The sequence below is a fragment of the Felis catus genome, chromosome D3 (assembly GCF_018350175.1).
Source record: "Felis catus isolate Fca126 chromosome D3, F.catus_Fca126_mat1.0, whole genome shotgun sequence".
NCBI lineage: Eukaryota > Metazoa > Chordata > Mammalia > Carnivora > Felidae > Felis > Felis catus.
The window spans coordinates 23,887,723-23,905,454 of NC_058379.1; the positions used below are offsets into that span (position 1 = coordinate 23,887,723).

At 43.2% G+C, this 17,732-nt stretch overlaps 1 protein-coding gene across 6 annotated transcripts in view; it reads right to left on the reverse strand.

Annotated features, from left to right (window-relative positions):
• Positions 1 to 1,750: 1,750 nt before the first annotated feature.
• HSCB (HscB mitochondrial iron-sulfur cluster cochaperone) overlaps positions 1,751 to 17,732 on the reverse strand; it is a 31,067-nt gene continuing 15,085 nt past the window's right edge. For 4 of the 6 annotated variants that reach the window (XM_019814841.2, XM_003994765.5, XM_023241622.2 and 1 more), the window contains one exon: positions 17,073 to 17,211. In XM_019814841.2, the coding sequence (XP_019670400.1) occupies positions 17,120 to 17,211 (92 nt within the window). In that variant the 3' untranslated portion in view covers positions 17,073 to 17,119. Of the gene's footprint in view, positions 1,997 to 2,119; positions 2,183 to 7,596; positions 7,895 to 17,072; positions 17,212 to 17,732 lie in introns of those variants that run through there. The other 2 variants (XR_002147427.3, XM_019814842.3) reach the window with 2 other exon arrangements.

A 17,732-nucleotide genomic window follows, 5' to 3' on the forward strand; every position in this document is an offset into this window, starting at 1 on the left:
CATCTCCAGGTCATGAGTTCGAGCCACGCACTAGGCGTAACTCCTACTTTAAAAAACAAGCAAAGAATAGATCCCTTAGAACAATGCTTGGCACCAGAACAATTCTTGGCACATAGCACATATTCGTGAAATATCAGCTATTATTTCTTTCCATGTTCTAATGTAAATGAAGTTAGTGTTTCCTTAGTGAGACCTGCTGGGAGGATCAGGAAGAACCTCAGGAGGCTTGTGAGAGGTACTGGCAAGTCTTCCAGCCTGTGACTGGATCCACAGACACTCTTGCCAGAGGGCCCAGCAGAGTTAGTCCGCCGCAACCACTGATCGTACCATTTTTCCCATCTCAGAGAATGACAGTATCATCCAGTCTAGTTGCTTAAATGCCCTTTAGCCAAAGACCACCAAGAACATACCTGTAACTGAACAAAGATAGATTTACTGATTGCTTACAGTGAGGGAGTGTCTCAGTAAGACGGTGTTAGAAAAAGCTTCTTCTAGGGCCACCTGGGTGGCTCAGTGGGTTAAGCGGCCGACTTCAGCTCAGGTCACGATCTCGCAGTCCGTGAGTTCGAGCCCCGCGTCAGGCTCTGGGCTGACGGCTCAGAGCCTGGAGCCTGCTTCCGATTCTGTGTCTCCCTCTCTCTCTGCCCCTCCCCCGTTCATGCTCTGTCTCTCTGTCTCAAAAATAAATAAAACGTTAAAAAAGAGAAAAAAAAAAAAAAAAGAAAAAGCTTCTTCTAGGGCCACCTGGGTGGCTCGGTTGGTTTAGCGTCGACTTCGGCCCAGGTCAAAGTCTCAGGGTCTGCGGATTCCAGCCCTGCACTGGGCGCTTTGCTGACCGCGCAGAGCCCACACCGGAGTCTCTGTCCTCCCCTCTCTCTGTACTTCCCCTGCTTACTCTCTCTCTTTCTCTTTCTCTGAAAAAATAAACATAAAAAGAAAAAGAAAAGAAAAAGGAAAAGCTTCTTTTAGGATTTGGGACTGTCTTAGGTGATTTGGGGGGGAAGGATCAAGGAAGCAGGGCTTTGTTCTAGAAATTATATTGTCAGAAAAGGATAATTCTATGGTTGGGTAACTTAGTCTTTTCAAGAAGGTGGGAAGAATGAAGGCAAGCTAAACCTGGTGAGGAAGCAACAGTCCTTCATATCAGCTAGGGGGATGTTTGGCCAATTTTGTGGTTTGCGTGATCACATTTTTGTCTGTGTTCAGACACGATTACAAAGTGGTCTTGTTTCTATCTTGATCCGTCAAAGTCACATCTCAGTCCTTGTTTGATGGTGACGTCCTGTGAAGTTGTTTAAAAGGAAGATACTGGGGTGCCTGGGTGGCTCAGTCAGTTGAGCGTCCGACTTTGGCTCAGATCATGATCTCAGGGTTCGTGAGTTCCAACCCCGCATCGGGCTCTGTGCTGACAGCTCAGAGCCTGGAGGCTGCTTCCGATTCTGTGTCTCCCTCTCTCTGCTCCTCCCCCATTCACGCTCTGTCTCTCTCTCTCTCTCTCAAAAATAAACATTAAAAAAAAATTTTAAAGGAAGACACCAGGGGCGCCTGGGTGGCTCAGTCAGTTGAGCATCCGACTTCAGCTCAGGTCATGATCTCGCAGTCTGTGAGTTCGAGCCCCGCGTCGGGCTCTGGGCTGACAGCTCGGAGCCTGAAGCCTGTTTCAGATTCTGTGTCTCTCTCTCTCTGACCCTCCCCCGTTCATGCTCTGTGTCTCTCTCTCTCTCTCTCTCTCTCTGTCAAAAATAAACATTAAAAAATTTTTAAAAATAAAAAAATAAAAGGAAGACACCAAAGTCTATGTGATAGATAGTACCAAGCCAGTTACAGCTGTCAGAAGATGCTTTTCTGTTTCTAACCCAAAACCTAAGCGTCATCATTGATGCCTCCTTCTTGTTCACCCCCATACTTAATCAGTTAGAAATTCCTATGGGCTTTATTTGTGAAATGCTTCCAAATTCTTTTCATCTTTCTCCATTTCCCTTGCCCTCATTATAGTCTAAGGAAAAAAAGAGAAAAGCATGAAACTCTTTTGCCTAATGTAATATCCTAGATTAGGTTTAAGTTTTCTTAGTGGCATTTAGAATCCAGTTTTGCCTCCATAAGGTAGCACCCTACTTACCTCAATTGGATATAAAAGATAGTCTCCTGGGTCATTTCTACAAATGGCCACTTCATTCTTCCCCTGAAAAAAAAATACCCTTTCAGATGATATTATATACACATGTAAATGTAAATATATATTTATGAAAAGGGAGTGTTGGGGAGGAAGAATTTTCCCCTGCCCTTCAAGTCCCTCTAGCTGGACTGAATCAAATTGACATGGGACAGATTAACAAGAGAATATCAAACTTAATTTTGTGCATAGGGGGAATCCTCATAGATAAGAAATTCCAAACATAGGCAACAAAAGGGGCTTATATGAGGTAAAGAGAGGGTGGGGGTCAAGGACACAAAGGGGGGGTCTCCTCAGTGGATCAGTCAGTTAAGTGGCTGACTTCAGCTCATGTCATAAGCTTCCGGTGCCTGAGTTTGAAACCCACATCAGGCTCTCTGCTGTCAGCAAGCACACAGCCTGCTTCAGATCGTCTATCCCCCCCTCTCTCTGCCCCTCCAACACTCCCCCTCAAAAATAAAAAAAATAGGGGCACCTGGGTGGCTCAGTCAGTTAAGCGTCTGACTTTGTCTCAGGTCATGAATTTGTGATTCCTAGGTTTGAGCCTGAGTGTCTGAGCTGACAGCTCAGAGCCTGGAGTCTGCTTCAGATTCTGTGTGCGTCTCTCTCTGTACCTCCCCCACTCACGCGCAATCTGTCTCTCTCAAAAATAAATAAACATTTTACAAAATTTAATAAAATAAAAATAAACAAACAAAACAAAACAAACAGGATACAAAGTGAGAGGGAGACCATTAGCAAAAAGGTGTAGGGAGATGTTTCTGGAAAACAAAGCTTCCCTTATTATGTATGTAAGTTTCTTGGTAAAGAAGAATCTCTGTTAATGGCTCTCTTCCTGGTAAAGCAAGCAGTTTAGGGGGTGGTAAAGAGCTTTTCTTAAATCTGTTGGGTTTCGCTCTCTCTTTTTTTTTTTTTTTTTTTAATGTTCATTTTTCACAGAGAGAGACAGAGCATGAGCGGGGAGGGCCAGAGAGAGAGAGGGAGACACAGAATCAGAAGTGGGCTCCAGGCTCTGAGCTCTGAGCTGTCAGCACAGAGCCTGACGTGGGGCTGGAACTCACAGACCGGGAGATCACGACCTGAGCCCATGTCGGACACTTAACCGACTGAGCCACCCAGACGCTCTATTTTAACTTAAAATAACATTCACGCAAAAGTGGCTTGTTTTGGGGCGCCTGGGTAGCGCAGTCGGTTGGGCATCCGACTTCAGCCAGGTCACGATCTCGCGGTCCAGGAGTTCGAGCCCCGCATCAGGCTCTGGGCTGATGGCTCGGAGCCTGGAGCCTGTTTCCGATTCTGTGTCTCCCTCTCTCTCTGCCCCTCCCCTGTTCATGCTCTGTCTCTCTCTGTCCCAAAAATAAATAAAAACGTTGAAAAAAAAATTAAAAAAAAAAAGTGGCTTGTTTTGTGGCATTGACCTCTACAACTGTCATACTCTAAATATCATTGTAAAACCACTGTCCACCTAATTGTATTTCTTGAAAGCCCATCCAAATTCATTCTTTAGTTCACACTTCTATACTAAGTTGTATATCCCTTACCAGGCAATGTACTAGAATTAATAATTTATTAGGTTCTTCCTATTTGCAGGTCGAATATCAGGTCAAGTATTCTTCACAATAACGCCATGAGTTAGATGCTTTTATTACTCCCCATTTTACAGATGAGAACATTGAGGCAAGTTACGGTGCCCAGTTTCCTTATGCATAAGTGAAGGATTTCAACCCCACGTCAACCTTAGACACTGACGTAACATGCTAGGCTTTGCTCCATCTGTTTGAATTCCCTGGCAGAAAGCCCTGTGTCTCTGTGAGACACAGACTCCTTGGGACTTCAGACCCTAGAAGCAAAAGACTGAGGATTATTGTGCATCGTCTCCTACAGTAGACTGGGAAGAGCGGGTACAGAATTTGATGGTGGCTGCTGAGAGCATCTCTTCTTTTCAGTGACAATCCAGGCCTGCCTCTTTGAAGTGACTTCCAGTCAATCTCTCATGCAGTTGCTGGGTCAGACATACAGACATTTAGACAATATCCTCCTGACTCTTCTCCTGGTGGCTCATCCTATCTGTCGTCTTTAAGAACAAAACCAGTATTTTCTGGTTATAAAACTAACACAGACTCTAGCAGAAAATGAGTGGAGGTGGTGATAAAAATATAGAGAGCCAAAAAATAAAAATAAAAAGCCTTAGTACCATCCCACAGGGAGCTCCATTATATGAATATCCTCTGAGTCTTTTTTCTTTTTTAATTTTGTTGTTTTTAAATTTTATTTTAGAGAGAGAGAGAGATCGTGCAAGTAGGGAGAGGGGCAGAGGGAGAGAGAGAAAGAGAGAGAGAGAGAGGAGAGAGAATCCCAAGCAGACTTCACACTCAGTGCAGAGCCCAGCTTGGGGCTTGATCCCAAGACTCTGGGATCATGACCTGAGCCAAAATCAAGAGTCTGACTCTCGACTGATTCACCCAGGCCCACCTCTAGTCTTTTTTCTTATTTGTGTGCATGTGTACACAGAAGCTGTCTTGCTCATTTATAGACTCCAAACAGTTATTTCTTATTGCCCTTTCTTGAGGCATTCACAATTACCAGAACATTCCATTTACGAGACCAGAAAAGCCCTGATAGCAATGGAATGCCTAGAAGACCTCCACACCCGACACATCCCTTTCCCTGCCCTTGGTAGGCTGAACACTGCAAACCCCACCCACGATCACGTGCTCTCTGCTTGTTTTCTTACAGGTACCCCCCTGAACCTCTTTCTATAAAACTCTAGGTATCCATCTTGCAATTGGAAAGGTCAGGTGTTAAGGCTTGAGTCTTCTACCTCTGCCAAAATAAATTTCTCTCTCTTTTCCAGATCCTTGACTTTTGAGTGATCAGCTTTCCTTGCAATGAGTTTATCAGAGTTTGTTTAGCAACAGTGTTGGCAAACCCAAGCGGCAGCTATGCTTTTGATTTGCCCAGCCCCCTTGGGATTTCCCGGGACAGAGCAGTTGTCTGCGCCGCTCGCCAGAGCTCACCTGTTCATTTCCTGAGTCAGTGGCTATGACAGATCATTCAGTAACATGTGCACACACGTATCTGTGTGCTAGTGAATAACACACACACAAAAACTCCACATTTTCTCATTTTACTCTCATAACAGGGCCACAGGTACACGTATGATTCTATATAAAGGTGATAAAACTAAAGCTTAGAGAGGATAAATAATTTGTCTACATAATTAATCACAGTAGTTAATAGAACTTAGCAAGAAACAACCTTCATAGGATATTAATACAAAAGTATTAAGCTTTATCCCTTCTGGAAGAAAAGATACCAAACCAAACTTGATGGCAATGACCCATGAGGGGTGGGGTTATCAGAACTTGCACTTTGTGGGTGTAAATTTTAAGCTTTTATTTTTTCCAAGGAATATGTGTTACTTTGTAGTCAGACAAAGGATACATGGTTTTGGTTTTTACTTAAGATTTTTTAAATGTTATTTAATTTAAAAAAATTTTTTTAATGTTTATTTATTTTTGAGACAGAGACAGAGCACGAGCAGGGGAGGGGCAGAGAGAGAGGGAGGCACAGAATCCAAAGCAGGCTCCAGGCTCTGAGCTGTCCACACAGAGCCTGATGCAGGGCTCAAACTCGTGAACTGTGAGATCATGGCTTGAGCCGAAGCCGGACGCTTAACCAACTAGCCACCAAGTTGCCCCAAGGTTTTTTTTTCATTTTTATGTAGTCTCTACCCAGTGTGGGGCTCAGACTCACAACCTTGAGATTAAGAGTTGCATGATTCACCCACCAAGCCAGCCAGGTACCCCAGATAAATGTTTTTGAAATAAATATGTTCAATATGACAAATACAATGGACTGAATATTTGTGTTATTCCCTCCACCCCTACCCCCCCACCACCAAATTCATATGTTGAAATATGAACCCCTAATGTAGTGGCATTAGAAGGTGGGGCTTCTGGGAGGTGATTAGGTCATGAGGGTGGAGACTTCATGAATGGGATTAATACTCTTATGAAAGAAACTCCCTTGCCCCTCACATTAGGTGAGGACACAGCAAAAAGATGGCCATCTATGAACTAGGAAATGGGTTGTGTGAAAAATCAGTAATGGGAAACCACACCAAAAAATGAAGCCGGGGGGGTTTGGCAGGGGGAGCTCTCATGCCCTACTACTTGCAGTCAATTGCAAACCCAACAGGAAAAGCCAGACTTGATCTTGCAGGTGGATTCTACTCTACTATTCCAGCCCAGGAGGAGACGCTTTCCTCATCAGGCAACAGCTCAGCCAATGAAAAGCCACCATACTTCGAACTCCCAGTTTACTCCAATGGACTTTTAGTTTGTAACATCCTCCAGGACATATCCCTTTTCTCCTTAAAAAGGGACTTTTTGTTCCCTGGACTTGCCTATGGTTTTGCTGCAGCATTTTTCACCCAAATTGCAATTTTCTTTTATTCCTGAATAAACGCATCATCTTTTGGAGGCAAAATAACTGGAACTTTTTACTTTATCTTATTTTTAAAGTTTATTTATTTATTTTGAGAGAGAGAGTGTGTGTGTGAGCAGGGGAGGGGCAGAGAGAGAAGAAGAGAGACAATCCTAAGCAGGCTCTGTGCTGTCAGCATAGAGCCTGACGTGGGGCTTGAACTCACAAACCATAAGATCATGACCTGAGCTGAAACAAAGAGACACTTAACCAACTGAGCCACCCAGCCACCAAAGGGTGCCTTCTCAAAAGCAGCATTTGTTCATAAATGTTCAGATCATAAGAGTATTGATATATTTTGACTACTGGTATGAAAAAAATGTGTGCAGGAGTGCCTGGGTGGCTCAGTCAGTGAAGCATCTGACTCTCGATTTCAGCTTGGGTCATGGTCCCAGGGTCAGGGATTGAGCCCTGTGTTAGGCTCTCCTGCTTGGGGTTCTCTCTCTCCCCCTCTGCCACTCTTCCCGACTTGTGTACGCTCTCTCTCTAAAATTAAAAAAAAAAGTTCATATGAGGATAATAAGGGGATATGATATGTAAATAGGAAATACTGTATTAGGTCATGGGAGTTTTTCATGATTATTTTAAATCAAATCCCAGAGTCATATTTTATCTGTGAATGTTTTAGTGTTTATCTCTAACAAATGCTTAAAAAAGAAAGAAAAGTAACCAAATGCTATTATCACACGTAACAAAAGTAATGATTCTTTAAAAACACCCATGGTGCCTGGGTGGCTCAGTTGGTTAAGTGTCCAACTCTTGATTTTGGTTCAGGTCATGATCTCGGAGTTGGTGAGTTCAAGCCCCACATTGGACTCTGTGATGACAGTGTGGAGCCTGCTTGAGATTCTCTCTTTCTCCCTCTCTCTCTGCCCCTCCCCTGCTCTCACTCTTTCTTTCAAAATAAATACATAAATTTTTAAAATATATATAAAAAATAAAATCACCTAATCTGTAATCACATTTTCCCAAGTGTCTCTAAATGTCTTTTTATAGATGGCATCATGATTCAACACTGCCTTGTCTCTTGAGTCTCCTTGTCTCTTGTCTCTTGTCTCCTTGTCTCCTTGTCTCTTGAGTCTCCTTTAGTCTAGGTCTCCTGTCCACTTTTTTCCTTGTTTATTATTAGTTGACTAACTGGGTCATCTTGACATTGGCATGGTCATGGTGAACACTGATCGTGGTGATGAGGCATCTACATGTGGCTTCTCAGATCAACATCAACAAGAGAGCCTGGGGCAGGAGAGAAGGGGCAAGACAGATAATATCACTTGCTTGGTAAGCACAGTCCCAGTGGGTGGCAGCTTCCTCCCATAAGCAAGTAGGACTTTGCAGAAAGTGGGATATTGGTACCACTATGACCCTGCAGGCTCCATGATCTCTTGCTTGCTGGAACCGCCTAGCCAGTCTTCCTGCTCTACTCTAGCTCCTCCAGCCTGTTAGCCATAGCACAGACAGAGATATTTGTCCACTATGCAATCCTGATGTGTTCCTCCCCTGCCTTAAACCCTTCCATGACTCCCTATTACTCTCGGGTGAAGGTCTAGCCTCCTTACCAGACTCCTTTTCCTTCAGGATCCCTCCCCTGCCTACCTCCCAGCTTCATCTCTTCCCACTCCCTACCTGATGTCTGCAGCCAGCAGTTTGGATTTTCCTCTGTTTTCCATTGAATTTCTCTGTTCCTCCCTCTCACCTCCAAATTTTTGCATACATTTGTCCTTTTCTCGGATAACAACTGCCATCTTTTGCATGCAAACAGACCTTTCCAGTATAGGAAATGTTTGTGGTGTTTTTGGAGCCAGAAGGGGAGTTACTGTAGATTGCAGGCAATGACAAGCGCTCCCACTCTAAACTCTTGGAGCACCTTGTAGAATGGATTCTGGCAAGAGTAGGCTTGAAATTAGGGATTCTCACACGGCTCTTTGGAGTTAATGTCAATGAGAATACCCACGAAATTCCTTGGTTTCTTCGGTGCCCATTACCGGGGCAGAATAAATGGGCAATTAGTCTGAGAAATGAAATACCTTCCTTGTTTCCACATTGTTCCAAGAAACAATGGAAGGGCTACTGTACAAATTCTTAGCTACTCATTAAACTTGGTTTTCACAGTCCTCACATGTGTTTTAAAAAATCTGAAACTTTATTAATGAAGTTTTACCCAGAGATGTTTTACCTGCATAACACGGTGATGTGGTCTATAATTTGTTTTTTTTTTTTAGTTTATTTATTTATTTTGAGAGAGAGACAGAGACAGCATGAGTGGGGAAGGGTCAGAGAGAGAGAGAGAGAGGGAGAGAGAAGAGAGAGAGAATCCCAAGCAGGCTCCATGCTGCCAGCACAGAGCCCGATGCCAGGCTCCAACCCACGAAGCCGTGAGATCACGACCTGAGCCAAAACTAAGAGTTGGATGCTTAACCACCTGAGCCATCTTGGTGCCCCTACAATTTTTTTTTAATGTTTATTTTCTTTTTGAGACAGAGACAGAGTATGAGCAGGGGAGGGGCAGAGAGAGAGACACACACAGAATCTGAAGCAGGCTCCAGGCTCTGAGCTGTCTGCACAGAGCCGGCCACGGGGCTCGAACTTGTCAACTGCAAAATCATGACCTGAGCCAAAGTTGGACGCTCAACTGACTGAGCCACCTAGCGGCTTAAAACCATTGAGCTGTACACTTTAGACAGTTGAACCTTATGGTATATACACAACTTAAAAAAAAAAACAACAAATCTGGTAGAAGTTATGGTAGAGTAACTAACTTTGAGTAGTTAGTTAGAGTAACACCTTCCTTAGAGTAACACCTTCCTAAAGGAACCCAATAGCCACGCATGGGCAAGTTGGCTTAGATCTGTGTGCAATAGAAACCATCTAGCTTGTTAGTGTTGTGGGCCATTTTTTTCTTCTACTTCTTCCTATTTTTTTTTTTATGATGAATTAAAAAAAATTTTTTTTTAATGTTTGTTTTTGAAAGAGAGACAGAGATAGAGTGGAAGTGGGGGAGGGACAGAGGGAGAGGAGAGAAGGAGACATAGAATCTGAAGCAGTCTCCAGGCTCTGAACTGTCAGCACAGAACTCTACACAGGGCTCAGACCCATGGGCCATGAGATCATGACCTGAGCCAAAGTCAGATACTTAACCCACTGAGCCACCCAGACGTCCTCCCCAGTTTTTTTTTTAATTCCCCAGGACTGTAATACTGGGAGGGGGGGCGGGCACCTTCCGGAGAGGGTGCCCCCACCCCCTCCCAGCCACCTTTCATACTGGCCACCCCATTCTTTTTCTAGCATATTCTAGGGAGATTCTAGTGGTGTGTGCCATTTTTTCCCTAACATATGCTAGGGGGGTTGGCACTACTGTGAGTAAGAGATACATAGGGGTTTAGTGAGCTTTCTTCCACTTCTCTGAAAATTTGAAACTAAGAAAGCCAGACAAAATAGGAAATATTATCATAATGATAAAAGCACACACATATACAAAAACAGCATAGACAGAAGTGATGGCTTCTCAACCAACGTTTGCAGTATAAATGGTGGTCAGGAGCACATTTTGTTTCTTTTTTTAAATTGTGGTAAAATATACATTACATGGGGTGCCTGGCTGGCTCAGTTGGTAGAGCATGTGACTCTTGATCTCAGGGTTATAAGTTCAAGTCCCACATTGGGTGTAGAAATTACTTAAAAATAAAATCTTCAGGGGCACCTGGATGGCTCAGTCAGTTAAGCATCTGACTCTTGGTTTTGGCTCAGGTCACAATCTCACAGCTTTGTGGGTTCAAGCTCTGTATTGGGCTCTGTGCTGGCAGCGTGGAGCCTGCTTGGGATTCTGTCTCTCTCTCTCTCTCTCTTTCTCTGACCCTCCCCCTCTCAAAATAAATAAACTTAGGGGAAAAAAGGGCGTCAACTGTACTTCTCTTCCTAACCAAGCTGCCTCTCTCTCAATACCATCTCTGCCCCTCCCCTACTTCCCCCCACCAACCCCAGTGCAGTAGATTCTCCTTCATTTGTATGCCATGTCTCCTGCCTACCTATCTGGAAACACCAAATGTCTTCAGGAAGCTTCCACAATTCTGCCCCTAACACCCCGCTGAGGCCAAAGGCCCTTCCTCTCTGCTCCCATCTCATTCTGTGCTTCTAGTAATATTTGCTGAGTGCAGTGTCCAGCTTTGTGCTAAGTACTTTATGTGCACTGTTTATATACTCCTCACTTCTGATATCCTTTATATTCTCCTCACTTCTGTTGTCCTATACATATGTCCTCATTGTTGAGGGTGGTGCTATGGCTTTCCATGTTTTACAGATTAGAAACTCAGACAACAGTTCAAGGTCACACAGAAGAGGAAGCACCAGATGTGAAACCCAGTTCAGTCTGATTTTGTGAAATCTGCAGTCTCACAAATGTAATTCATAACATGATTTCTTCTTTCCTTAGTCCACTAGGTGGGCTCTCTTTTTTCTTTTTTTTAACCTTACTGCTCTCACATCATCTCCTCTGCAGAGCCCATCCTGCGTCTCCCCTTACCCCAGCTGAGTTAGGTGTTTCTTGCTTGGTGCTTCCATGGTCTCTGCAGTCCCAGGGAAATATCCTGTTAAAATCTCAATTCCAGCTTCTCTCTTGAAAAAAGTCATGAGACTTGTCAACACAGTGTCTGAATCTCTCCATGGCACCAATTACCAGGGTTGAGTTGTGTCTCCCCTTCCTCCCCGGCTTTGAGATGGGGCATTTCCTTGAAGACCTCACCCCTCCCCAATACCCACCCTCCCCTCTCTCCCCCTGTCATCCATGTGTTTGTTTTCTGCCTGAAGCCCAGAGTACCCCTCAGTACTCTGATGATTTGTTTCTTGTTTTCTTTTTTTAATTTTTAAAAAATGTTTATTTATGAGAGAGAGAGAGAGAGAGAGACAGAGAGACAGAGAGAGAATGAGTGGGGGAGTGGCAGAGAGAGAGGGACACACAGAATCTAAAGCAGGCTCCAGGCTCCGAGCTGTTAGCACAGAGCCTGACGTGGGGTTTGAACTCATGAACTGTGAGATCATGATCTGAGCCTAAGTCGGACATTAACCGACTGAGCCACCCAGGAGCCCCTGACGATTCATTTCTGATGATTCTTCTGCCTCCTGACTGTGACCCCGAGAAAGGACAAGATGGTGTGTTGTATTTTTTTTATCTGGCCACCTCTGATACATTCTACATGTCGTAACAAGTGACAGAACCAGAAGAATTCTTTGTCAAAGTAAAGCTTTACCTGCAAGTCAGGCACAGGCTCTGTCACCTGCTATTGAACACCCTAGGAGGCCTGACTGCTATCTTGACTCAGAGCAGCATCCTTCTCTTTGCTTGGTGGCAGCCACAGAGATGGGAAAAAGCCCTTCAGCAATGGAGGCGCCTTCCTCTCTGCTTTTGGATTATTTGTTATAGAATTCCCTCTGCTCTGATGCGAACGTCCTTGGCTCTTGCGCAGAAAAAAAGTTAACATAGCAGTCCTGAGATTGCGTATCCTTAGAAAGGCCCTTGGCTGGGAATTTGGATTTGGGGAGAGTTTAATTATTCCCAGGATTGCTAAGACTGGCCCACTGTACCTAAATTGTAGAAACAATGTAGTTTATGCTGACTACGTGTTTTTCCTTCTGGGAGTCTAGAATTCTGGCACATGCTAGGCAATCAGTGCTCATATGACCAGTGCTCAAGAAACAGTCCGGGTCCTGAGTCTCTAATGAGCTTCCCTTTGCAGATGACATTTTCACAGAGGTTGTCATAGCTTGTTGCTGGCGGAATGAGTGTGCCCTGTGGGACTTCCTGGGAGAGGACCCCTAAAAGCCTGTGCCTGGTTGCCATTGGACTTCATCCCATGTGCCTTTTCCCTTTGTTGAGTTGGCTTTTGATCCTTTCATTGTAATACATCGTAGCCATGAGTAGGACGATATACCAAGTCCTGTGAGATTTCCTAGAGAGTCATTCAACCAGGGGATGGGGCTTGGGGACACATGATACAGCTTCTCTCTGCCTGTCTGGACTCCACTCCCCCTCTTCCCTGAAACCTTCTTACCTGAGAGCGATCCCTCCCTATGCCCAGTGAAGCTGTATGTGCAGGCCTTGGAAATAGGGACTTGGGTCAAGTCCTGCTTCTGTTTGGCATGATGTGGGCCCTGGTAAATGGCCCCTGGTGTACAAATTGTTTTATCTTCTTGGCTGGTACTTAATCTGGTGGGTTCAGCCTCCCTAAGAGCACAGGCTGAGGTAGACTTGGGTTTGAATCATGGCTCTTGACTTATATTCTGGGAGCTTGTTTCTTCATCTGTGAAATGAGCTGAATTGGGTGTAATTTGATAGATTCATGCAAAATGTTACACATAGTAACTATGGAGCAAATAGGAACTTTTTTTTTTTTTTTGACTGATTTTTTAAAACTAATCTCTGAACCTAATATGGGGCTCAAACTCATGACCCCAAGATCAAGAGTCACATGCTCTACTGACTGAGCCAACCAGTCTCCCTAGCAATGGGAACTTTTATTATTGTTTTGATTATTGGTATAATCCCCAAATAGACAGGAAGCATCTGTTTATGCATTTCTTCCAGGGCTGAACATTCTCTTGCACAAAGTAGGTGCTTGAAACTCTGCTGAAGGGGTATTGTTTACTCTGATGCGAAAAGATATGACTTTGTTGCCAAATAATAAAAGTAGTCATTATAATTTTATTTTAATTAATTAATTAATTAATTGGGGCGCCTGGGTGGCTCAGTCGGTTAAGCGTCCAACTTCAGCTCAGGTCACGATCTCGCAGTCCGTGAGTTCGAGCCCCGCGTTGGGCTCTGGGCTGATGGCTCAGAGCCTGGAACCTGCTTCCGATTCTGTGTCTCCCTCTCTCTCTGCCCCTCCCCCATTCATGCTCTGTTTCTCTCTGTCTCAAAAATAAATAAAACGTTAAAAAAATTTTTTTAATTAATTAATTTTTGTTTAATTTTGAGAGAAAGAGAGACAGAGTGAAAGCTGGGGAGGGCCAGAGAGAGAGGGAGACACAGAATTGGAAGTAAGCTCCAGGCTCTGAGCTGTCAGGACAGAGCCCAACATGGGGCTTGAACTCATGGACTGTGAGATCATGACCCTGAGCCAAAGTCAGTCACCTAACTGACTGAGCCACTTAGGTGCCCCAGTAGTTATTATAATTTTAAAAGTCACATTTGAGTGCTTCCCATATGCGATGCACTGGGCTAAACAATTTGTTTAGATAATTTATTTCATTTGATCCTTACAACAATCCTGTGAAATAGGTATTATTATCACCATTTTAAAGACAGGAAATGAAGCTTAGCGTAATTGTGGACTCAAGCAAACGGGTGGCAGAGCTAGGATTCAAATCCAGGTGTATCAGACAGGTCAGATCCCATAACAAAATACCTCAGACTGGGTGACTTAAACAATAGAAGTTAATTTTCTCATGGTCTGGAGGCTGGAAATCCAAGATCAAGGTGCCAGCATGGTTAGTTTCTATTTCCGGTGAGGAGTCTGTTCCTGGCTGCCTTCCCTCTGGCTTTCTCACAAGATTTTTCCCTAGTGCATGAGTGTAGGGAGAAAGTATCTTTTCTCATAAGGACATGAATCCTGTCTGATGACAGCCTTACCCTTATGACCTCATTTAACCTTCGTGCCTTGGAGGTACCATCTCTGAGTATAGCCACACTGGGGGTTAGGGCTTCACCATGTAAATTTTTTGGGGGGCCCATCCAATCCACAAGACTGGGCCTGTCTGAACAGCAGAGTTGGAGAAGAAATAATCACAAATTAATCAAAACCTCTTATTGTTCTGATACATTTTTTCTATATTGGGAATAATGTGGGGAGGGAGGTGAGTGCTTAATTTGTTTCACTTGGTACCTGGCTGGCTCAGTCTGAAGAGTATGTGACTCCTGATCTTGGGGTTGTGAGTTCCAGCTCCACATTGGGTGTAGAGATTACTTAAATTAAAAAAAAAAAAGAGGGGTGCCTGGGTGGCTCAGTCAGTTAAACGTCTGACTTTGGCTCAGGTCATTATCTCGTGGTCCGTGAGTTGGAGTCCCGCTTCAGGCTCTGTGCTGACAGCTCAGAGCCTGGATGAGGCCTGCTTCAGATTCTGTCTCCTCTCAGCCCCTCCCCCATTTGCACTCTGTCTCTCTCTTTCTCAAATATAAATAAACATTAAAAAAAACTAAAAAAAAAAACCCTTTAATCCAAATAGGGCTACTAACCTTGCAGATGCCAGGAAGTATACTTCCCCATAAGGGCTTTGTCAGGAAATACGTGCAAGGGTTCCTGGATTGAGAAGTCCCACTAAACTTAGACTTTACACTAACAGGGAAAGAATTTGAAAGAGTGAAGGAAAAACAAAAAAAAGTAATCCCAGACTCAGAAATAATTTTTTTTTTTTTTTTTTTTTTTTTTTTATCCCTTAAATCAGAAGTAGTTTGCTGGGAGGCATAGTGAGCTTCCCAGCTAATGGCAACAGGTAGGGGAAAAGTTTCTTTGAAATTCCTCCAAAGATGTTTATCTGATCTCTTTTTGTGGTCAGATTGTGTTGGTTCTGGTCATTGTTCTGAAGGAGGAATGAAGATTGTCTGCAGAAGTACTTCAAGCACTGCTTTCATCTCCTATTCCTTTGCAGAAGCACCCAATTTAATCAGGACATTTGCTTGCATTGTAATTGTTTACTTAAAGACTCCCTGTGTGTTTTTAGACAAATAACTCATTCTCCTCGTAAAATGTGAGAGAGTTGGTGATTGTGCTGATATTCCTAAATACCATTAAGCCAGACAGCTGCTGTGGTTAATTTGCCTTCAGAAGATCCATAAATCCTAAAATGTTAACAAACTCAGTATAACAGGATTAGGATTCATGAGATGTAAATTTCTTAGACAAGGATGAGGGAGGATGCAAAGGAGTCACAGTTTTAAAAAACATTTTTAAAATTCTTTTAACGTTTATTTATCTTTGAGAGACAGAGCATGAGTGGGGGGAGGAGCAGAGAGAGAGGGACACAGAATCTGAAGCAGGCTCCAGGCTCTGAGCTGTCGGCACAGAGCCTGTTGCAGGGCTCGAATTCATGAATCCAAAGATCATGACCTGAGCTGAAGTCGGACACTCAACTGACTGAGCCACCCAGGTGCCCCAAAGAGCCACAGTTTTAAGCTCTAGGAGTTAAACCTTGGTTCTCACTTTTCAATTATAAACAAATAATTCTCTCCAAGAGTTGTCATTTCAGATTCCTTCCTTCCTTCCTCCCCTCCCTTCCCCTCCTCTCCTTTCCTTTCTTTCAAGTTTATTGATGTTTTAGTAATCTCTACACCCAATGTGGGCCTCAAACTCACAACTCTTGAGATTGAGTCACATGTCTCTCCGACTGAGCCAGCCAGGCGCCCATCTTGGAATTTCTTTCTGTTTATTTATTATTATTTTTATTTGAGTGAGAGAGAGAGAGAGAGAGAGCGAGCGCACACACCAGTGGGGGACAAGGGCAGAGGGAAAGAGAGAAAATCTTAAGCAGGCTCCAGACTTGGTGCAGAGCCCGATGTGGGGCTTGATCCCATGACCCTGGGATCATGACCTGAGCCAAAATCAAAAGTTGGATGCTTAAATGACTGAGCCACCCATTCAGTTCTTGTAATTTTTTAAGCAGAATTTTCTATTTTAATCTTCCTTAATCCAGAGACTTAAAAAAAGGGGGGACCTTTTTTTCCTTCTAGAAATGAATCAAGAACTTAATCTGAATTTCCAAGGATCCAAAAGAGTAAGCAGGAGTTGTTCTTTGGGTGGATTAGAGGAGTGGGGGAATAGAGAAGAGAGTGTCAACTGTCCAGAAAGAAATTAAAACTGCTCCAACCCCACCAAGGTGAAGCTGGAAATGGGGTTGGTGTTAAATACCAGACTAACTGGTAATAAATATTATCTACATTCTGAAATGTAGGCCTGAGAGATTCTTAGGCAGCTCTGCATGGTTACCAAACTGAATGCAGTTTGTGGTAACAAGAGCACTACTAATTAGAAAGAAGATGTGGTTCTAGGGTGGACGTTGGGAAAGCCTGGAACAAATCTAGTCCCCTGCCTGTTTTGTAGACCAAAAGCTACAATGACAGAGTTGAGTAGTTACAACAGAGGCAGTATGGGCCACAGGGCCTAAAGTATTTGCTATCTGGCTCTTTGTAGTAAAAACTTGCCAACCCCTTCGCCAGGGCCTCAAGCTGGCCACATCCCCACTTCCTCACTGGCCTAGAGGGGGAGCATGCTGTATTAAGTATCACACAAAGAATGGACCACCCAAGCTCTGGCTACACTGTTTCCTCTCATGACAAACTCTGACATCCCATGATGTTTGAGCCACGGGTTTAACTAAGATGCTATAAGCGGTCAAAGCATCTCTAGTCTCAATTAGCAGAAGCCAGAAAAGAAATATATAAGAACTTTATTTTTAAAACTTTTAAACTAGTAATCATTAGAGAGGTATCTTCTTTAACTTGATCTTTTCTTCTACATTTGAAAAGTATCTCATCTTTGTTAAAATTTCCTTGGCTTTTTCAAAATCATCTGAAATAAACAGAGACATTAATGTGAGGCTTCATTTCAACAAGAATAAACCAACTCTACTGACCAAGGTAGCCAGTCTGAGTTACAGATAAAATTTAAAAATGAAAACTGAACTATCTGTATTTGTGTCTATGTGTGTATCATATATATATGTATATATGTATGTATATATATGAATGATATTTCTCTATCTCCAGATGGGATTACCAAATTAATTTATAAAATCCCTTAAAGGAGTTGTATCTTAATTGGCTTAGAAATAAGTTCTTATGTAAACGAAGTCTTCTAAAACTTCCAGAATTATAGGAGCCAACTCAAATATTTTTCATTGCCACATAATTTGTATAAATCTTTGGTAAATAAGACTAACTTGATATTGTTGGGTTTAATAAAATAGGCATGTTTATAGAGTTGCTAACATTAAATAAAATGCAAACATACATTTTCATTCTATTTGGACTTACTGGTCAAATAACCTAATATTATATTTAACTAGATGTTTAAGATTCTAGAGATGGTAA